A 23539-nucleotide genomic window follows, 5' to 3' on the forward strand; every position below is an offset into this window, starting at 1 on the left:
TAGTGCTAAATTTTCAGTGAGAACATAAAATACATGGGCCAACCATCTGATCTTATAATAAATCGATTCAGCTTGGTTTTCATTTCTAGCATCACAACTGATGCCTACAAGCACTCATTTCGGATGTTATGTCAAGTTCGCTTTAAACTCACCAGCTCAACTATTCAATATAGAATAATAGAATATCACCACATGTGAATAATGTTGCTGTTAGTATATTTACATCTAGGAACTTGAACTTTCATAAAGATGTTCAAAAGCAAAAAGATTATCTGTTATATTTTGCAGATTCACCTGGCTATCCAGATGTGGCTAACGTCAGTCATCTCTCAGTCATTCCACCTGACAGCAATCCAACTGCTTGCTGTCAGGAAGAGCTGCCAGCTCAGCCTCAGGCAGAGCAATACAGGCCACTGCTCACACCAGAAGCATCAGAGCTTATGTCAAAAGATCACACAAGCAACGTAAATGGGAACAAATCTGACAAGCTGGGAGCTGCAGATTCTGGCAGCACCTCAAGTGATGAGGCCAAACCATCTGGGACAGTAAATGACCAGAATAAAAAATTCAAACTGGATACATTTTTTCAGGAGTTCCAGGAGTCTAAATTGGAAAGCACTAAACAACAGGCTTCAGATCAACCAAACGGTAATGACATAACAGATCCTTTTTAAGCATAGCATTTTTAGTTTTTCTTTATTTCTTTGCTTACTTAAAAGTTACAGCCCTTCCTTATGCCTTCATTAGTCTTTCTCTGGGTTCCAGCAACATCCACCTTCAGCCTTTAAAATATAACAACCATTATCAGTCACATTCCACTATTAGGCAACAAGAAACACCATATAAAATGAGCTGAGTCAGCCACCATTATCAATATGCAGGTGGTCTGTGAAAACTGTTGGATGATATTCTATAGAAAACGTGTTTCCAGAGATTGGGGATAAAGTTGTGCAATTTGCATTAAAAATACTGGAGGCAGTGAAATTGTCAAATTCTGGCAACAGTAAGTCACCAGCACTGGTCAGAGCTTTTAGTAGAATTTATTAATGAGTGCAAAATTAAATTTAATACAAACATATTAACATCTGAATTCTAATTTGTGTGATGTACTCCGATCACTATTTTGCCTTAGGCATGAATGATATGTGGCATTGGAAGGCTAAGAAAATAGTGAGGGAAATCATTTTTAAAATACTAAATCTACAAGGATCAAAACCAAGTCTAAGATCCCTGGTCCCCAACTCCCTATTCTGTTTGCTGCTGGCAATTGTCTAAAACTGAATTTGACTCTTCATAAATGCAGAGTTGCATTTGAACATCCAGTCATGCATCTACATTATCATTCATGCCACCTTCTTCCACCACTCCAATATCACTTGATTCTATCCCTCCATCCATTCATCTGCTGCTGAAATCCTCACCCATGTCTTTATTGCTATACAAACTATCCCAAAGCATAGCGGCTGTCCTACCTTCCAAAAACTTGCTCCTCTTTTCCTAATTCACACTCCTCACTTACCCATCATCTTTAGTATCTGGTCTACACTGGCTTAGTTAATATGCCTAAATTTTAAAATTATCATCCTTGGTTTCAAATTCCTTTATGGATTCAGTGCTCCATATCTTCTAATCTTCTTCAGCCTTGCAACCCTCTGATAAATACCCTTCCCCATTTCTGGCCTTTCAGTCATCTGTAAACATCATTATGACTTCAAGAGCCAAAACCCCAACTCTGAAATAGAAAAGGAAAATCTGCTGATGCTGAAAATCTGAATTGAAAACAAAAATTGCTAGAAATACTAAGTGGGTCATGAAGCACTTGTGGAAAGAGAAAAATAATTAATGTTTCTAGTCAAATACCTTTTGTCAAAACTAGGAAAGTAAGAAAATAAGTTAGTGAGTTCCTTTTAAGGAACAGAGAGATGGACATTGGGGTGATAGATAGGGCAAAGGTAACACATCCAATAGGGTGAGGTCAGGATTGCTGAAGTAGTTCCATTGTTTACCAGTGTAATTTGGTGGATAGATTAATAAAGTCAGTCAGAGAGTGAGAAACCTGTAAAATGCAAGTCTGAGCTGATGCTGAGACCTGAAAACATTGAAAATACAGGCAAACAGGAGATCAGGTAGATTACCTCTCTCCACAGACATGGAGTTAACAGCACAGATGGATAACCTTACAAAAAATTGGCCATTTCTGAAACAAAACAGAAAAAGCAAGTTATTTGAAATTGTGGGACACAAAAGGTTGCAGTTATGTCCAGACACAAAATTATGTACTTTTCCTCAGTCAAGTAATGTAGGAATGGGAGTCTGATAGAGAATTAATAATATGGAACTGGAAGCTCAAGGTGACTTCTATCTTGTAATCTTAAAAAATTAGATTGTGTCTCTCAATCTTCAAATTCCATTGAGAAGAATCCCAAACCGTTTATTTTTTTCCTCCATATCCCAGTAAATCTTATCTGATATTTACACAAGCTTCCATTAAGCCTTCCTCTATCCACATTCCTATGTAGAAGATCATCAAGTCATGGTGCCCATGGACATTTTCATATCTTCTAACCATGCTGTCCTCATCATCTCTAAGATTGCTGTTTTATCTGCTTTGACTGTCAGGTGTGCCTTTACTGAAATGAAGGAGTCTCATATACTGTATTCTTCTTCAGTATGGATCTCCTGAAAATCCTAATGGGTGTGGTCTTACCATCTTCATCCTTCTTCTTTGATGTGTTCTGCTGTGTGTCATTTTTCTCTTTTCTCCCAGTGATGCTGATCTCTAAGAGAAAACCTAGTTCTGATGCACCCCTAGCTGTGTGCAACAAGATTATGCAAAAGTTTTGAAGTCAGAGCAAAGTAACGCGGGCTAGCTTTAAATGATTCAACCATGTGCTTACATAGCAGTTTAAACAGATGCATATTTCACTCATTTAGGTCCATTTCTAAAAAAAAGTTATTGATTATTAGACTGAGGATTATTCCTCTGTTGTCATTTCTCTCTCACTCAGAACCTGAGTCCATGTTAATTATGATTTTGAATTTAGACTCATTTCTCTTCAAAGTGTAACATTATGTTAACCAAATTTAACATTTGCAAAATGTAGCATTCTGATAACTGAATTGTCATTTTGTGTGTTAATTTTATAGTGGTTGTTCAGCACAGTGACAGCTCATTGGTTCAGAGTTCATCATTGTGTGACAAACTAAAAGAGCAAGTATTTCAGATGTTGCATCAGAGCAGACAAGTTGGCCCTCAGCCTGATGGACTAGACAGTGAGGAAGAAGTAGATCAACAGCTAAAATGGAAAGGTGTAACAGCTGTTCTTGAAGCCTACCAAGAATACTTTGAAGGTAAGATGAGAGAAGATACTAAATTAATCAACTTGTCCAACTAGTTCGTGTGCAATTGTGTGTCATATCCAAAGTTAAGTTCTGTTTTATGTGAAATTAAAATGATGCATTTTTTCTGGAAATTATAGCACAATAGAATCAGATTTAGCTCACTCCTTCTCACAGAAGAGAGATTATTATAGATGAAAATAATAATGGGTTACTTAACACCAATTTAAATAGACAGAACGGCATCTACTATCTTTGGATGGATGGTCCAGGTGTATGTTCCAGGTAACAGTCCATTCATAAACTGGAAAACAGGATCCAATGATAACAGCAACAAAGTGCATCTATCACTCATGCACCACCTTTGCCAAACCTGACCTCTCTGACAGTACATCTGTGGTTAATTGAGAAAACAAAACCCTGAAAAATGTTTGGTGTTTGGGATGCTGCTTTAGCTACAAACTTCTGCAAGCCAACCCCTTCTCTGGATTTTGTTCCTTTCTCACATTCCGAGTGTTAGCCAGCTCAGCCCTAGAGTTAGTCCACTTCACACCTTCTGACATGGGTGACTCACCTGGGATCCACTGAGTGACTTCTTCTAGGATTTGTACATTGAACTATCATGGTCTCAAGTTTTGACTTCCACTGGGCTTGCTGCATTCGATAGGGGCTCATGACCTCTGACTCTGACTCATGGATCTCTGCGAAAGAATGCTACCTGAAAATTCATCATCCATAGATAAATTTTAAAAAAGATGAAAAAATTGCTGTTCTTTACCTTCTTAAATCAATGTCATGAATTTCAGAGGTAGACTACGCAATGATGCTACTACTGTATATAATATGTTACTACATAATGATGGGAGATGGACTTCTGAGCATGGTTTTCAAGAGACTTCAGTCCCAGTCTGATTGCAACATCTCAGCAGTTTTGCTTAGAAATTTAGCAGAGTAGTTGGAAGTGACAACAATGCAAGTGCTATCATTTAAGGATACAGTGTGCATTCGTTCAGAAATATTTGGAGGTTCACCAAGGAAAAATAATGAAATGGTCAGTGCCTGGTGCTGGTCCATTCCATTCATCTTGTGAATTAAATTCTGTATGTTTGATCCTAGTGGAAGAGAAAATCATTTATAATCCATGTTTGACAGGCATGAAATACCAGATATTTTCAAAATGCTGCCTCATACGAGGAGCAATGTAAGCCTACAAAGGAAGCAAGAAATCCACTAACCTGTTCAATCTTTCAACTTGAGAGGTAGTGAAAGAATGATAAGCAGTGTCAAAGTTTGTCTTTTGTTGAGGAACAAAATGAATTTCTGTGTTCAAAATGCTAATTCATCTAATCTTTAAATAATTAGATGTGAGCTCAGTTGACAGCCTGTAGAAATAGAAGGATGATTAATGGCATTGGAAGCACTTAAGCAGTGCTGCAGAAGTTCACTTTTCTGTTTCCAATTATGTCAATGATCCACAAGGGGTGTAATATCCACATATTTAAAATACCAGAGAAGAGCTGCATTTAACCTCTTGAAATCCTACTTTTTTCTGGTACTTTGTTAATAAATAATATATACCTTAACATGGAAATAAAAGCGGTGGTGATTTTAACAGGTCACTCAGCATCTACAGCAAAAGTATTAACATTTCAGCTTACTGACCTTACTGGCCTGAAATGTTAACTCTGGTTCTGTTTTCACAGGTGACTGAACTACTGACTAAGGAATTACACCTAGGTTAAGAACAGCTTATGAATGAGCTCTCATAATATTATTGCATTCAACAGTCCAACATGCATACATAATTTTGTTCCTACGATCGGCAGAGCTAGTTTCCTTTCCATTCAATTTTAGTATTTGTTCTTTCTTATCAGTCTTATGTGCTTTGATACCATTCATTATAATGCTTGAAGATATGGTTACCATATTGAGTGATTTGTGTTTATTTTCTGACAGATAATGTCAGCTTACAGACTTCTATCAAAACAAAACACATTCATTGTCCAGGGATTGTCTTATATATAGCACTTGCTAATTTATTTCAAATTTCCATCATCTGCAGTATTTCGCTCCTGGATTATTGGTTAATTCACTGCCTATTCTCTTCCAGAAATATATACAGTAAGGAAGTCGCTTTTCATTCTGAAGGGATTTTGTTTAGTTCTTTTGCCTTGCTCATTGCTTCCTATTTCCTTTCATTTCATAGATCATATATCTGGCAAAATACACTCCATTAGCCATATTAATATTACTCTTAATAATTTCTCCTTTGGCTCCTCCCACTTCCTCCAAACTAAAGGTGTAGCTATGGGCACCCGTATGGGTCCTAGCTATGCCTGCCTTTTTGTGGGCTTTGTGGAACAATCTATGTTCTGTGCCTATTCTGGTATCTGTCCCCCACTTTTCCTTCGCTACATCGACGACTGCATTGGTGCTGCTTCCTGCACGCATGCAGAACTCGTTGACTTTATTAACTTTGCCTCCAACTTTCACCCTGCCCTCAAGTTTACCTGGTCCATTTCCGACACCTCCCTCCCCTTTCTAGATCTTTCTGTCTCTGTCTCTGGAGACAGCTTATCCACTGACGTCTACTATAAGCCTACTGACTCTCACAGCTATCTGGATTATTCTTCTTCTCACCCTGTCTCTTGCAAAAACGCCATCCCCTTCTCGCAATTCCTCTGTCTCTGCCGCATCTGCTCTCAGGATGAGGCTTTTCATTCTAGGACGAGGGAGATGTCTTCCATTTTTAAAGAAAGGGGCTTCCCTTCCTCCACTATCAACTCTGCTCTTAAACGCATCTCCCCCATTTCACGTACATCTGCTCTCACTCCATCCTCCCGCCACCCCACTAGGAATAGGGTTCCCCTGGCCCTCACCTACCACCCCACCAGCCTCCGGGTCCAACATATTATTCTCCGTGACTTCCGCCACCTCCGACAGGATCCCACCACTAAGCACATCTTTCCCTCCCCCCCCTTTCTGCATTCTGCAGGGATCGCACCCTACGCGACTCCCTTCTCCATTCGTCCCCCCCATCCCTCCCCACTGATCTCCGTCCTGGCACTTATCCATGTAAGCGGAACAAGTGCTACACATGCTCTTACACTTCCTCCCTTACCATCATTCAGGGCCCCAAACAGTCCTTCCAGGTGAGGCAACACTTCACCTGTGAGTCGGCTGGGGTGATATACTGCGTCCGGTGCTCCTGATGTGACTTTTATATATTGGCGAGACCCAACGCAGACTGGGAGACCGCTTTGCTGAACACCTACGCTCTGTCCGCCAGAGAAACCAGAATCTCCCAGTGGCCACACATTTTAATTCCACATCCCATTCCCATTCTGACATGTTTATCCACGGCCTCCTCTACTGTAAAGATGAAGCCACATTCAGGTTGGAGGAACAACACTTATATTCCGTCTGGGTAGCCTCCAACCTGATGGCATGAACATCGACTTCTCTAACTTCCGCTAATGCCCCACCTCCTCCTCGTACCCCATCTGTTACTTATTTTTATACACACATTCTTTCTCTCACTCTCCTTTTTCTCCCTCTGTCCCTCTAAATATACCCCTTGCCCATCCTCTGGGTCCCCCCCCCCAGCCCTCCTTGTGTTTCTTCCCAGATCTCCTGTCCCATGATCCTCTCGTATCCCTTTTGCCTATCACCTGTCCAGCTCTTGGCTCCATCCCTCCCCCTCCTGTCTTTTCCTATCATTTTGGATCTCCCCCTCCCCCTCCAACTTTCAAATCCCTTACTCACTCTTCCTTCAGTTAGTCCTGACGAAGGGTCTCGGCCTGAAACGTCGACTGCACCTTCTCCTAGAGATGCTGCCTGGCCTGCTGCGTTCACCAGCAACTTTTATGTGTGTTGCTTGAATTTCCAGCATCTGCAGAATTTCTGTTGTTTCCATTAGCCATATTCCTTCCTTAGGAAATATCTCCACTTCTGCCTTATTCCATATGGATTCAGATTCACATTTCTCCCTTCACATTTTGGATGTATATAATTCCAATATCTTTCAGTTTTTCAGGTGCTTCTCAAATTGCTGAATAGTCAATCCTGAGGTCTGCAATCAAACATGCTCTTAACCCCTCTCTTCAGCAACACTGCCTCATTCTTTTTCAAACTGTCCTAGTCCTCAAACGCCTTTCATTGTTTCCTCCATCTGATACTGTAACAAGAGGCAGTTTATTATTATTTTTAGGTGCCAGAAATCACAAGTTTCAACAACACTCCTGAATCTTTGTTCCTCTTCATTTCATCATGATCCCATCTCTCCTCCCAATCTCACCCAGTGCCATGTGTTCACCTTCTTTATGACGCTTCCCCATGAACAATCAGACTCCAACTTCATCCCCTTTGACATCACTTAATTGAAATTCAATTGCTGAGCTCTTCATTTGTCCCTCTGCATTCATGCCATTTCTTTAGCCAAAAGTCTTCTCTCCTGTTTTCACCCAGAAAATTACTCATTTTCTCCCAATCCACCTCAGCACTTTTTATATAAACAAAGAAACATAAAGCAAATAAATAGGAAGATCATTGACCTGAAAGATTAACTGGTTCTCTCTCTCCAGATACTACTGACCTAATAAGCATTTATAGCACTTTATGTTTTATTTCAGACTTCCACCATCTGTGGTATTTTTGGATTACTATAATAATTAACATTATCGCAGTTTTGAAGCATATACTGTATAAGGCTTAAAATTTTTAGTTTTTATCTTTGTTTCAGTTCAGGTGTATTCTGAATGAAGTTCAGCATAATCTATTAATTTCAATTACTTAAAAGCTTTAGTTAATAAAATGCATCATCATTTGCTTTCTTTTGGTATCTATAAATGCAATTAAATAGAAATAGCAACAAAGCCAATATATCATATCAATATGTACTGATTTTGGAAGCTACATTGGTTAATCTGTTCCTTGATTTAAAAGCATGTTTCCCTGATTTTAAAGCAAACATAAGCGAGGCCCTTCATGCTGGTGCTTTGTGTAAAAATCAACAGGAATTGAAGCAATCCTACTTTACAATCTACTTGAAAATGTATTTATTATTGAAAGTGATTTCCTTGGATGGGATAATATTCTTTTACCATAACAGTATTTGCCTATTTAAATACTGGACAAGATTCAGAAAATTATCCTCAAGAGTGAAAACAATTTCACCAATAACATTATCATGCATGCCTCTGGTTTTTCATCCCATTTCTACCTGGAATTGTGTTCTTCATTTTTGTTCATTACGCACAAAACATGATATCAAAGTATAAATTGTGTTTGATTACCATGCATTAACAGCACAGAAATTTATCGGTAGAAGAAACTGCAGTAGCCAGAAATCTGAAAGGAAAGCACAAGTCAATTAGCATCTGTGGAAAGAGATACAGAGTTAATGCCACAGGTCAATGACCTTTCATTAGAACTCTGGGAAAAAGAAGAAAGGGAAAGATGGGGGGGTAAAAGCAGAGGATGCAGGGAATGCTGGAAACACTCATGTCAGATTGTACCTCCACAGAGAGAAACAAATTTAACATTTCAGGAACTAAGTGTTTTCAATAGTTTCTGTTTTTAATGAAGGAAATGTAATTACTGTTTAGGAATCATTAAAATTTATTTAATTGGCTTTCTTGATCTCATTTCTTTACCTTGCACACCAAAGCAAATTTGGTTAGAAGTTAAACATGTTTGAGTCCTAGCCATGAACTTCCATCTTTTTCCAATTACTTTCCTTTTTGCATTTATAGACTCTCCTAGTTCATCTTCTCTCAGATGAACTGTATATCCATCTGGGTTGCTCTGCTAGCTAATATTGTGAACTATTTTTTCCCTCTCTTCGCATCTTTTCACAACTGCTATCATTCTGTCACATTTCAAATAAGTCATATTTTTTCCCTCCGTCCTTGTCAATTCTGCAACCTCCTTTTCTTCCCTAATGTTTTAAAACTTTAGTTATGGTTCTAAGAAATCTATGAAGTACCAGGTTGACCACTGATTTTCCGTAACCCTTGGTTCCTGAGCCTTGCCAGATTAAAAGAGATCACACAATAATAATGGCAAAAATGGACTGCAGGAACTTTAAAAGGATTATTAATTAAACAAAAATGCTTACATAGAATGTTGCTTCTTGATTATCTTTTTATCTAGACAAAGTTGTTTCATGTGTTTAGATCTCTCCTTGTGTAATTTTTCTTGCATCAAATAAAAATTCATTAGCTGTTGTTCCATCATGAAGGTACATTTCTCTAACCCTTTGATTAAATCACCCAATAACTCAGTTAACTTGTCAAGAGTAAATCTTTCAGTTTTTTTCTGTTTCATCATCATCACTGCCATCTTCATCCCTTGCAGTATTTTTATCAGCATTCAGAACACTGTCTATAATTTCCCAGTCTGTAAGGTGATGCACAGCTGGTGTTTCATTATCGACAATCATTCATTTACATAGATTTTCTTCATTAAGATTACTTGCTATATCTTTGAAAGCAGGACCTGTAAAACTTTATACATAGGCAAGCAAATTCATGAACAACTACTTTCCCCTTTGGTACACAAAATCCTGTAAAACCTTCATCAAGTTCTCCTACAGGTGCATTATCAAACATCAAGGCAGGCCACAGCTTACACCAGCCATTCTTTAGTGTTGAAGGTTCTACCTTCTCCCACCCTTGAGCAATGAACCAAAAAACATCCGGCATGTTAACTTCTTTAATAAACGTCTGTACAGAATTGTCGGCATTCACCTCATCTAACAGATGTTTCATGAAAAGCAAGTGATACTGGGCCTTTAGAGAGTGCAGTACAGTATACCTTGGTCTTGGGGTTGGATAAGCGATGTACAGTTTGGTAGTAAATAGACTGGAAAAACATTATTCTTACACAGGAGTTCAGCTTTGGGGTGAGCTGAACAGTTATCCAAAATAAGAAGAATTTTGCAATCTTCGGGTAGCCTTACGGATGTGTATTGTGCTCTGGCTTTTGGCACTAAATATTTTTCAAACTACTTTAACATAATGTTGGTTCACCTGCCCCTAGACCGCCCTCACTACCATTCAGGGCCCCAAACAGTCCTTCCAGGTGAGGCGACACTTCACCTTTGAGTCTGTTGGGGTCATATACTGTGTTCGGTGCTCCCGGTGTGGCCCCTTGTTTATCAGTGAGACCCAACGTAGATTGGGAGACTGCTTCACCGAGCATCTATGCTCCGTCTGCCAGAACAAACGGGATCTCCCAGTGGTCACCCATTTTAATTTCACTTCCCATTCTCATTCCAATATGTCCACTAATGGCCTCCTCCACTGTCGGGATAAGGCCACGCTTAGGTTAGAGGAGCAACACCTTATATTCCGTTTGGGTAGCCTCTAACCTAATGGCATGAACATCAATTTCTCAAATTTCCAGTAATGCCTCCATCCCCACCTTCACCATTTCCCATCCCCTTGTCCCTCCCTCACCTTATCTCCTTGCCTGTCCATTGCCTCCCTTTGGTACTCCTCCCCCGCCCCTTCTTTCTTCCACGGCCTTCTGTCTCTTTCCCCAATCAACTTCCAAGCTCTTTGCTTCATCCCTCCCCCTCCTAGTTTCACTTATCTCCTGCCGTTTCTCTCCCCCACCCCACCTTTCAAACCTACTCCTCAGCATTTTTTCTCCAGTCCTGCCAAAGGGTTTCGGCCCAAAACGTCAATTGTACTTTTTTCTATAGGTGCTGCCTGACCTACTGAGTTCCTCCACCATTTTGTGTGTGTTGCTCGTGTACGGGGTCTTTCTTTTTTGTATGTTAAATTTAAAATGGCTTCTTTGTTATGTTAGACTTAGGAATGCTTCTTTGTTATGTTTAATGCTGAGAAAGTCTCTAGCTAGACAGTTGCTTGGGTTAATACAGAGCAGGGTGCTATTAACCAATGGGTGTTCATGTATCGTTTTGTTTTTGGATGATAATGCTGTCTCACATGACTGGGGATGGGGTTTTTGGCGGGGAGTCGGAGGAGAGACGTGGAGGACGGCAGACATGCGGAAGGGCTCTGGTCGATCACTTCGGGTCGTCCCGAGCCGTGAGTCGACAGGATCTGGGTGGTCATCGGGAATCGATTGAGCTCCAACGGTTGCGCGCGAAGAACTTGGACTTTGATAAGTCTTGGCGCCTTTTTTTCATTACTTCCTTTTCTGTATCGAATTTATATTAATGTCATAGACTTAGTAATATCTATAAAGTGTACTTGGTAAAACGTATTGGGTATGCTGGCTGATGATTGATGTTTGGGATTGATTCGGGCAGCAACCAACTCCGTGGGAAGCATTGAGGCAGGTGCTGGGTGGGATTTCCCCTAGACATATACAAGCCAATATAACTGAGCGTTACACTCTGGTTTCCAGCATCTGCAGATTTTCTCTTGTTTATAGCATTGGTGGTCATCCAGCCATTTTTATTTGCTCATATGTTACCGGGTAAATTTTAACACCTTTCAAGGCATTAGGGCATTTACTTCTTCTTATCACTAATGGTTTACATCTGTAAGTACCTGCTGTGTTGGAGCACCCTAAAATGGTAACTCTGTCCTTAGATCGTTTGAATCTTGTGGGATCTTCTTCGTCTTCTGTTGCTAATGATTTTCTAGGTGTGCACCACCAGTATAATGCAGTTTCATCTGTATTATACACCCACTCAGGACTGAGGTTCGCAAATTTGAACTTCGCAAATATGAACTTCGCAAATTTGTCCACATACTTGGCAGCTCCTTCATGGTTTGCAGACTGTTTTTCTCCACACACTTTATGCAAATCCAAATTTCACGGGGCTTCTTAAACTTTTGAAGCCATCCTTCACTATAGTCGCAAGCATGTTCTAACTTATGGAACAACGTAGCTTGGTTCATTACCATAACTGCCTGAGAAATCAACTCCATCACTCTGACGCTGGTGAAACCATTCAATCATCACTCGATCATGCTCAGTACGCTTACCAACTTTCATAGTTTTTCTAATGTTCATTTGCATTAGCGAATCACTGTTTGCATAGAATTGCATTTTTTTCCTCTTTGGTGCTTTATATCATGAACCAATGCCATATACAGTAAGTCACACAGCTAACGCAGAGAAACACCTCAGTCCAGTTTTTTCAACACTTCAACCTTCTCTTGTATCGATATGGACTGAAGTATACACTTGACACCGCAACCAGTACTTACACATATCTTAGAAGTCATAGCTAGGGTTAAAATTATGTAAAATAAGCAAAAGTAAGAACAAAATATTGGGACTATCACCAACACGTGCAATGTAAATAATAAAAATATTGTGCTTTTGTCAAAATGAGTCTCGCCTCAGATGGCGCTGCATGCATTACAGACAGTGCCATCTGGTGGCCACCCAGTAAACTACATCTCGTAATTTCATCCAAATTAAAAGTAACATCAGTTTCCGATAAATTGGTGGTCAACCTGGGTATCAGTCAACTATCTCTTCTTTCAGTTAGTCCCGACGAAGAGTCTCAGCCCAAAACGTCGACTGTACCTCTTCCTATAGATGCTGCCTGGCCTGCTGCGTTCACCAGCATTTTTTGTGTGTGTCGCTTGAATTTCCAGCACCTGCAGATTTCCTCATGTTTGCATATCAGTCAACATGTTACTTTATTCGGCACAAGACCACAAAAACATAATTAGATATTTCTTTAATAAGCAGTTAACAGAAATCCTATTCTACTCCAAGGTATAGTTAAGCAGTTAGCTACACTCTCATGTTTAGACACTAGGCTAAGTTTCGCTGCTTCTTCTGTTGTCACTCATTGACAACAGCAATGTTCTGCTCTGTTCATAGTCAGTTCATTCCTGATTAGGTCAGTAGCTTCTACAGTTTATTTCAATAGAAAGATACTTCTGATTAGATTAGATTCAACTTTATTGTCATTGTGCCGAGTACAGATACAAAGCCAATGAAATCTGACCAGAAATGCAAAAGAATAGTATTATTTACAAAATAACTGCGAATAAAAAGTAAGTGCTACAGCATACAAATATAAAAGTACTGAGACAGTCCAATATGGGTACAGTACTGCTTAGCGCTGTGATGTGAGGTTCAGCAGGGTCATAGCCTCAGGGAAGAAGCTCTTCCTGAGCCTGCTGGTGTGGGAGCGGAGGCTCCTGTAGCGCCTACCAGATGGGAGGAGAGTAAAAAATCCATGGTTAGGGTGAGATGCATCCTTGATAATGCTTTTCGCCCTGCCCAGGCAGCGTTTATGGGAGATGTTCTCAATGGTGAGCAATTGGGTGCCGATAATCCGCTGGGCAGTTTTCACCACCTGCTGGAGTGCTTTGCAGTCCGATACGGGACAATTGCCATACCACACTGAGATGCAGTTGGTCAGTGTGCTCTCAATGGTACAGCGGTAAAAGTCCCCCAGTATCCTGCGACAGAGATAAGCTTTCTTGATGCTCCGCAGGAAATAAAGGCGCTGTTGCACCTTTTTGATCAGGATGGAGGAGTTCAAGGACCAGGTGAGATCATCGGAAATGTGGACACCAAGGAATTTGAAGCTGATACACGCTCCACTACAGCTCTGTTGATGTAGATGGGGACATGAGGCTCCTAGCATGCCTGAAGTCCACAATGATCTCCTTGGTCTTCTGGGTGTTAAGGCCAGGTTGTTATTGGCACACTACGCGGCCAGGTGCTGGACCTCGTTCCTGTAGGCCATCTCGTCATCCCTTCTGATCAGGCCAACCACCGTGGTGTCGTCTGCGAACTTGATTATGGAGTTAGAACCATGTACAGGAACGCAGTCATAGGTGAAAAGGGAGTATAGAAGAGGGCTCAGCACACAGCCTTGAGGCACGCCGGTGTTCAGGGTGAGAAAGGAGGAGGAAAGGTTGTCTAACTTAACAGAAAGTCCAAGGTCCAATTGCAGAGGGATGAGTTGATATCAAGCTGGCGAAGTTTGGCGATCAACTTGGAGGCGATCTCAGTATTGAATGCCGAACTAAAGTCAATGAACTGCATTCTGACGTAAGAGTTGGGGCTGCCCAGGTGGGTCAGGGCAGAGTGAAGTGCCGTGGAGATGACGTCCTCTGTAGACCTGTTGGTGCGATAGGCAAATTGAAGGGGGTCCAGGGTAGTGGGCAGACAGGATTTCAGATGTGATAGAACCAGTCTCTCAAAGCACTTTGCAATGATGGGGGTGAGTGCAACTGGGAAGAAGTCATTCAGGCCCATGGCAGTTGAATGCTTCAGCACTGGCACAATGGTGACGATCTTGAAGCTTGTGGGGACAACTGCCTGTGCCAGGGACGGATTGAAAATGTCCATGAAGACCCTGGCCAACTGCCCTGCACAGACTCTGAGCACATGGCCAGGTATTCCATCCAGACCAGCTGCCTTCCGTACATTCACCCTGCTCAGGGTGGCGTAAAGACCGGAGGCGGAAAGTGAGAGAGGCCGTTCACCAGGTGGGAGATGCGCTTTGAGGGTGACCTCCTTGTTCTCTCGGTCAAAGCGAGCATGAAAGTAATTGAGCTCATCAGGGAGGGAAACAGAGCTGGAAGGGGGCACAGTATTCGGTGGATTGAAGTCTTTAATAATCTGTATGCCGTGCCACACGCCCTGGGGGTTGAAATGCTCCTCGATCCTCTGTTTGCGTGTTTAACCTGAGAGATTCCCCTCCTCAGGTTGGCCCTGGCTGAGCTGTAAGCCTCCCGGTCTCCAGACCTGAAGGCTGAATCTCTGGCTTTGAGAAGGAGGCGAACCTCTCTGTTCATCTATGGTTTCTGATTGGGGCAAGGTTTTATTTGTTTTTGACGTGTCACTCTATCTACACATTTGTTGATGTGCTCATGGACAGAGTTGGTTTCTTGATCCCAAAGGAAATTACAGTGTCACAGTAGCATTACAAGTGCGCAGATATACAAATATTAGAAGAGAAGTAAGAAAGAATAAAAAATAAGTTACCTCAAACAGTCTAGCAGGAGGGGGGTCATCACTTCCCCAGCTATAGATTGACTCATTATAGAGCCTAATAACTGAGGGTAAGAATGACCTCATATAGCACTCTTTGGAGCAGCACAGTTATCTTAATGCATCCACCTTCAGTTGCTGACCTCAGGTTAATAGTTTTAATTTTATAGTGTATTTTATGACATTGGCAGATTGTTGAACGCAGACAATTAAAGATGTATCAACTTTGAAGACCTCATTCACTATCTAAAACTATCATTCATTAAGAAAATAACAAACCACCTTGCGTATCACGGCTGAAATAGCTTCCTGTGCAGAAAATAAATTCAGACATCTACAATTTTGAAAACGCAAACACAAGGAAACCTGCAGATGCTGGAATTTCAAGCATCACACACAAAAGTTGCTGATGAACGCAGCAGGCCAGGCAGCATATCTAGGAAGAGGTACAGTCGACGTTTTGGGCTGAGACCCTTTGTCAGGACTAACTGAAAGAAGAGCTAGTAAGAGATTTGAAAGTGGGAGGGGGGGGAGATCTGAAATGATACGAGAAGACGGGAGGGGGAGGGATGGAGCCAAGAGCTGGACAGGTGATTGGCAAAAGGGATATGAGAGGATCATGGGACAGGAGACCTAGGGAGAAGGAAAAGGGGGAGGGGGGAAAAAACCCAGAGGATGGGCAAGGGGTATAGTGAGAGGGACAGAGGGAGAAAAAGGAGAGAGAGAAAAAGAATGTGTGTCTATAAATAATTAAATAACGGATGGGGTACGAGGGGGAGGTGGGGCATTAGACCATAAGACAAAGGAGCAGAAGTGGGCCATTCAGCCCATCAAGTCTGCTCCGCCATTTTATCATAAGCTGATTCATTCTCCCATTTAGTCCATTGCCTTCTCACCATAACCTTTGATGCCCTGGCTACTCAGATACCTATCAATCTCTGCCTTAAATACACCCAATGACTTGGCCTCCACTGCTGCCCGTGGCAACAAAGTCCATAGATTCTCCACCCTCTGACTAAAAGAATTTCTTTGCATTTCTGTTCTGATGGACGCCCTTCAATCCTTACATCATGCCCTCTCGTACTAGACTCCCCCATCATGGGAAACAACTTTGCCATATCCACTCTGTCCATGCCTATCAACATTCGAAATGTTTCTATGAGGTCTCCCCTCATTCTTCTAAACTCCAAGGAATACAGTCCAAGAGCGGACAAACGTTCCTCATATGTTAACCCTCTCATTCCCGGAATCATTCTAGTGAATCTTCTCTGTACCCTCTCCAATGTCGGCACATCCTTTCTTAAAGAAGGAGACCAAAACTGCCCACAGTACTCCAAGTGAGGTCTCACCAGCGACTTATAGACCCTCAACATCACATCCCTGCTCCTATACTCTATTCCTCTAGAAATGAATGCCAACATTGCATTTGCCTTCTTCACCACCAACTCAACCTGGAGGTTAACCTTAAGGGTATCCTGTACGAGGACTCCCAAGTCCTGTTGCATCTCAGAACTTTAAATTCTTTCTCCATTTAAATAATAGTCTGCCTGTTTATTTCTTCTGCCAATGTGCATAACCATACACGTTCCAACATTGTATTTCATTTGCCACTTCTCTGCCCATTCTTCCAATCTATCCAAGTCTCTCTGCAGACTCTCTGTTTCCTCAGCACTACCGGCCCCTCCACCTATCTTCGTATTGTCAGCAAACTTAGCCACAAAGCCATCTATTCCATAATGCAAATCATTGATGTACAATGTAAAAAGAAGCAGCCCCAACACGAACCCATGTGGAATACCACTGATAACCGGCAGCCAACCAGAATAGGATCCCTTTATTCCCACTCTCTGTTTCCTGCCAATCAGCCAACGCTCTATCCACGTATGTAACTTTCCCGTAATTCCATGGGCTCTTATCTTGTTAAGTAGCCTCATGTCAAAGGCCTTCTGAAAATCCAAATATACAACATCCACTACATCTCCCTTGTCTAGCCTACTGGTAATTTCCTCAAAAAATTGTAATAGGTTTGTCAGGCCGGATTTTCCTTTAGGGAAACCATGCTGCGTTCTGGCTATCTTAGCAGAAGTTTGAGAAGTCAATGTTCATGCCATCAAGTTGGAGGCTATCCAGACGGAATATAAGGTGTTGTTCCTCCAACCTGAGTGTGGCTTCATCTTTACAGTAGAGGAGTCTGTGGATAGACACATCAGAATGGGAATGGGACGTGGAATTAAAACGTGTGGCCACTGGGAGACCCTGCTTTCACTGGCGGACAGAGCATAGGTGTTCAGTGAAACGATCTCCCAGTCTGCGTCGGGTCTCGCCAATATATAGAAGGCCGCATCGGGAGCACCGGACGCAGTATATCACCCCAGCCGACTCACAGGTGAAGTGTTGCCTCACCTGGAAGGACCGTCTGGGGCCCTGAATGGTAGTGAGGGAGGAAGTGTAGCACTTGTCCGCTTACAAGGATAAGTGCCAGGAGGGAGATCGGTGGGGAGCGATGGGGGGAACGAATGGACAAGGGAGTTGCGTAGGGAGCGATCCCTGCGGAAAGCAGGGAGATGAGAGGGAGGGAAAGATGTGCTTAGTGGTGGGATCCTGTTGGAGGTGGCAGAAGTTACGGAGAATTATATGTTGGACCCAGAGGCTGGTGGGGTGGTAGGTGAGGACAAGGGGAACCCTATTCCTAGTGGGGTGGCGGGAGCATGGAGTGAGAGCAGAGTTGATGGTGGAGAAAAGGAAGCCCCTTTCTTTAAAAAAGGAGGACATCTCCTTCGTCCTGGAATGAAAAACCTCATCCTGAGAGCAGATGCGGCGGAGACAGAGGAATTGCGAGAAGGGGATGGCATTTTTGCAAGAGACAGGGTGAGAAGAGGAATAGTCCAGATAGCTGTGAGAGTCAGTAGGCTTATAATAGACATCAGTAGATAAGCTGTCTCCAGAGATAGAGAAAGAAAGATCTAGAAAGGGGAGGGAGGTGTCGGAAATGGACCAGGTAAACTTGAGGGCAGGGTGAGAGTTGGAGGGCTTCCCCCTCCCCCTTTTCTTTCTCCCTAGGCCTCCTGTCCCATGATCCTCTCATATCCCTTTTTCCAATCAACTGTCCAGCTCTTGGCTCCATCCCTCCCCCTCCTGTCTTCTCCTATCATTTTGGATCTCCCCCTCCCCCTCCCACTTTCAAATCTCTTACTAGCTCTTCTTTCAGGTAGTCCTGACGAAGGGTCTCGGCCCAAAATATTGACTGTACCTCTTCCTAGAGACGCTGCCTGGCCTGCTGCATTCACCAGCAACTTTTGTGTGTGTTGTCTACAATTTTGAACTTGCGTTTCTTGAAATGTTTACCCCGGATGCATTGTCTTAAGTTTGTCATTACATGGAGACTGCACAGAGAAGCATGTGTTAATTTTGATAACTATCTTTCATCTGCATTGCTGTACTCTAACCTTTTGCTTCGATTTCTGTAAATATTTGCAAACATGAATACACACTCAGTGGCTTCTTTATTAGGTACAGCTGGACAGCTGCTTGCTAATGCAAATATCTTATCAGCTGATCATGTGGCAGCAACTCAATGTATCAACACATGCAGACATGATCAAGAGGTTCCATTGTTGTTCAGACCAAACATCAGATCTAAGTGATTTTGACTGTGGAATGATTGTTGGTGCCATAAAGGGTGGGTTGAGTATCTCAAAAACTGAAGAACCCCTGCGATTTTCACACACAATCATCTTTAGAGTTTACAGAGAATGGTGCAAGAAACAAAAAACATCCAGAGGGGCATCTCTGTTGATGAAAACACCTTGTTAATGAGAGAATTCAGAGGAGAATAGTCAGACAAGTTCAAGCAGACAGAAAGGCAACAATAATTCAAATAACCACGCATTACAATAGTAGAGTGCAGAAGAACATTGCTGAATGCAAAACACGTCAACCTTGAAGTGAATGGGCTACAGCAGCAAAAACCACTCCAGGTTCCACTCCTGTACCTAATAAAGTGGTCACTTGAGTGCATATTCTTTATCAGTATCTTTGCCTCTTAAATGTATGCCTATCTTTCTTACAAATTTATAGTTCAATTTCTCCAATGAGATTTGTCCTCCTTCCAAAGAAATGAAACAATCATTATCAAAATAACTTTGGGCATCTTCCATAACAGTGGCATTAGTATATCTTTCTTCTTCATTCTCAACAGTTTTGTAAGCATTAGTTTGGTTGACTGCACCAAAACACATCAGCACATCAACATTGTTCCGCTACATGTTCCACTTAGTTCCACTCTTATCTACTAGTGATTGTCACTAAACCTTGTGCAATGGCAACCAGCCATTTTCCAGACTCTCAAAGACCTACGTATACTTGCTTCTTATTTTGCATATTATTGTGCCCTTCAGTTACATATTCCAGCAGCATTTTCTAAGTTTCTTCATTTGCTCAATATTCACTACTGTGCTCTCCATATGGGTTCCTAGTTCAAGAATGTCTTAAGTTTAAAATTCTCTTTCTTATACATATTCAAATATTTTCATAGTCATAGCACTTTCCTCTCTTCCCTTAAATTCCCTTCTCATCCTTCCTTCCTTCCCCCCCCCACCATCCCTTTCTTCCCATCCTTCCTTCCTTCCCTTTCCTTTTTTCTTACAACGCATAATCATCAACAAACATCTCTTGAGAACTTATCATGTAAGTAAGGTCATTAATGAACCATCTGAGTGTGCTTGAGTCTTAGAGACAGCACTGAGAAATTCCTGCAGTGATCTGCTGGGTTTGGGATGATTGACCTCCAACAACCTCAACCATGTTGTGTGAGACATGACTACAGCCAATGACTTCAAGTGCTCCCCCTTCAGAGCCCTTGACTTCTCTTTCACCAGAGCTCCATGATGCTGTTCTGTCAAATGTAGCCTTAATGAGGTCAATTACTTTCACCTAACTCTGGAATTCTGAAGTTCAGTTGCTTGGTCCATGTTGGACGAGGGCTGTGGTAAAGTCAGAGCTGAGCGGTTTTGGAGAAACCTAATTTAGACATTGGTGAGCAAGTTACTGTAGAGAAGTTGCTGCTTAATAGTGTTTCAGTGGAACCTTCTATCGCTGCTAATGACTTGTTTTTCCTATTAATTACTTATTTGGCTGTGTCAATTTTGTTCCATTTTATTTTCCTGTAAAATAACTTATTTTGTTCTAACCTTAAAATGATATTCAAGTCATTGTTGTACTATTAGATTATTTGTTTCTAATGCTGTAATAGTCTTCACTCCAATCTTACTATGGCCCCACATACTACTGTTTCTGTGCTAATATTGCCAAACTTCATGCAGTGTATCTCAGATGATTCATGATTCACCTTTTTTGATATTTACAACTAATTTTGGAGTAGCTCCATGATTTCATGAGAAACTTGCATCTGCTCTGTCCACTCAGTTGCTCAGATGATTTCCATATGCTATTTATAAGTGGAGCCAGATGTTGACTCCTTGGCAAGTAATGCATTTATTCTATTAGTCAACAGCTTCTTATCTACTTTTTCCCATTCATTTTGGCAGAGGATATTCCAATGAAGCAACTACTCTCTGTAATGTTAGGTAGCTTTCTATGCTAGGTACTGAGCAACTAATGCCAAGTTACTTCATTAAAGGTCATTATCAACCACTCCAAACACTATCCACACCTTTATAGTTATGAGATGGTGATGTTAACATTGGGTAGAATTTGAGATCAACAGGAACAACATTAAAATGATGAATGTGGAACGAAGACATACAAGTAAGGTTTAAAGAATGTAAAAATTTACTTTCCATTTGCTTTCCTGTTGGTTCTTTATTTCTCTGAATATTACCAGCCTGCTTCTTTCTTATTTTGTTCATTACCTTTCTTTGCTTCTTTGCGGCCATGTGTTACACATTCTTAACTCCTTTCTGAATCAATCATATGTCTTTGTAGTTATCTTCCTTATTTTACTCTCAGTAACTTGAATATTTCTGCTCTTCTCAGTAGTCTAAATTCATTCTGCACAGACAATCAAGATTTGAGATGATTGAGAAATAATCCTGGTTGCTTCAGTTTCATTCCGGGTATAACAAAGTAAATGCTGCAAACTTGGCATGCATAAGGCAAGAAATGTAGTGAGCAGAATGATAAAGCAGTCCTATCTAATTTTTATTAATGCAATTGTTAAATTATTTTTGTTGCACAGAAAAAGATCTGGAGCAGCAAATTCTTCAGGAACAACTGAATCGTCTTAAGGAAAGAAATCATGAATTGAATTTGACAGCAGAGCACCTCAGTTCACACATGTTGGTAAGAAATGATTGAATGATTACCAGATGGTTCAAAATAAAGCTTCCAAACAGACATTTTTTTTAATAGCAGGGTATCTCTACGTAACATGAGCCTTTGAGTTTTGATGCAACATTCTGTAGTCCATATTGCCTTTCAGTTCTATTTATTCCAACAAAATTGTTGCATCAGAGAATCTATATACAATATATTATTCTAAAATATCACCTGTTATTCAGAGTAGATAATTAGTTGTCAAGAAATTTTTCACTGGATGGTAGTACTGATATGTTTGTCTACCCAACCAGATCACCACCTTACAAAGGGAGTTACTTCCAGGTGCAGACTAAGAGAAAGGAAATTTTACATGTTTTTTTCATGAGCATAAAGGAAAGCCCAGTTTGGTATTGAGTTATTTAACACCCACCTGATTATATTCTTTTACCAGCCTATTAATCTAAAGAGATTGATTCATGTGATTTACCTCAGGAGAGAATATCACTGCACAGATATTAACTTCCAGGGTCAGATGGAGATGTCTGCCCTCACATACATTCCAGGAGGGGTTTAGAGATTTACAAAGTTACATAATCTTTGCTTTATAACCACTCCTTTTCATGTACAGAGATATTATTTAATCTAGTAATCTTATTAAAGCAGAAGATCTTCTAAAAAAAACAAAATGCTCCAGAGGAATTTCCTGCATTCATAAGCAACTTTGAAAAGCTCATCACTTTTGCTGCCTATTTCCAACCTGCTCTCACCTTCATATTGTCCACCTCTGATACTTCCATTTTCGGATCTCTCTGTCTCAATCTCAGGGGAGAGTCTGGAGAAAAAAATCCATCCAAAATTTGGTCTTCTCTGTATTGGAGAACCAGCTAGAAGACCATTTTGCAGAGCATCTGCATTCAGTATGCATCGGTAACCTTGAGCTTCTAGCCACTTCTGTTCTCCGTTTCACTCCTACTCTGATCTATCTGTCATTGACCCCCTGCACCATTGTTCAATGTAAGTTTAATCAAAAGCACCTCATCTTCTGTCTGAGCACATGGCTGACTTATCTAAAGTGGGTATTTTGTTGTAAATCATCCCTTGTGAAATTGGCTCTCTTTATCTTTGTTCATTAGTACAACCTGCCAGACACATCCTACAGTTCTTTATTTTGCAGACTTTGCATTCCTTTGTTTGTGTTTTCATTCTTTAACTGCCCCATCTCGTAGTTTTTATGTTTCTGTCTTATAAACTGTCACCATTAATGTATCAACCATATGACCTTCTTTATAATTTAACCTAATTTAAACTTGTCCCTTCCATCTTTCCCTCATGCTGTCTGCAATTTAAAACAGATCTGTTATCTCTCTTTCCCAGTTCTGATAAAAGGTTTATGATATGAAATATTCCCTTCGTTTCCCTTCATAGATGCTGTCTGATCTGCTGAATGGCTCCAGCATTTTCTGCCTTTATTTCAGATTTCCAGCTCCAGTATCAAGATTTCAATGTCATTTCCTGTACACAGTTGTAAAGGAGAATGAAATAGTTGTTACTCTGAATCCGATGCAGTACAAATAAAAACAATAAAATAAGAACACAATCATAAAAATACACACAAAGATAAATACGTAAAGATAGCTTATGCACATAGCTTGATCGTATATACACTCGTAAATGACGCTGCATCCGTACTACGACACACAAATAACGAAATTAGCTTGGTTCATGGCTGTTAGAAACCCATCGTTCAGAGCTACCTTTTAGATTTAATCCACAGTTCAAATTTGCATCTGAAGACTGGTAGCTGAAGTTATTTGCTATATGTGCTAACCCCAAAAAAACGCTCCAACACTGCTTAGGGAAAATAACTTTTTTTAGTCTGGTGGTACTAGTGTGGATGGTACATAGCCTCCTCCCTGACAGGATTGGGACAAACAGCAAACAGCCCACTAGCAGGGTGGGTGGATCTTTCAAGATA

At 41.0% G+C, this 23539-nt stretch overlaps 1 protein-coding gene across 1 annotated transcript in view; it reads left to right on the plus strand.

The window, feature by feature from the left end:
• LOC134357727 (genetic suppressor element 1-like) overlaps window positions 1–23539 on the plus strand; it is a 277583-nt gene that overhangs the window by 249224 nt on the left and 4820 nt on the right. The window contains exons 12-14 of the mRNA XM_063069351.1: window positions 289–648; window positions 3148–3351; window positions 21485–21588. Of these exons, the coding sequence (XP_062925421.1) occupies window positions 289–648; window positions 3148–3351; window positions 21485–21588 (668 nt within the window). The remainder of the gene's footprint in view (window positions 1–288; window positions 649–3147; window positions 3352–21484; window positions 21589–23539) is intronic.

This window comes from Mobula hypostoma, chromosome 17 (genome assembly GCF_963921235.1).
Source record: "Mobula hypostoma chromosome 17, sMobHyp1.1, whole genome shotgun sequence".
Classification (NCBI taxonomy): domain Eukaryota; kingdom Metazoa; phylum Chordata; class Chondrichthyes; order Myliobatiformes; family Myliobatidae; genus Mobula; species Mobula hypostoma.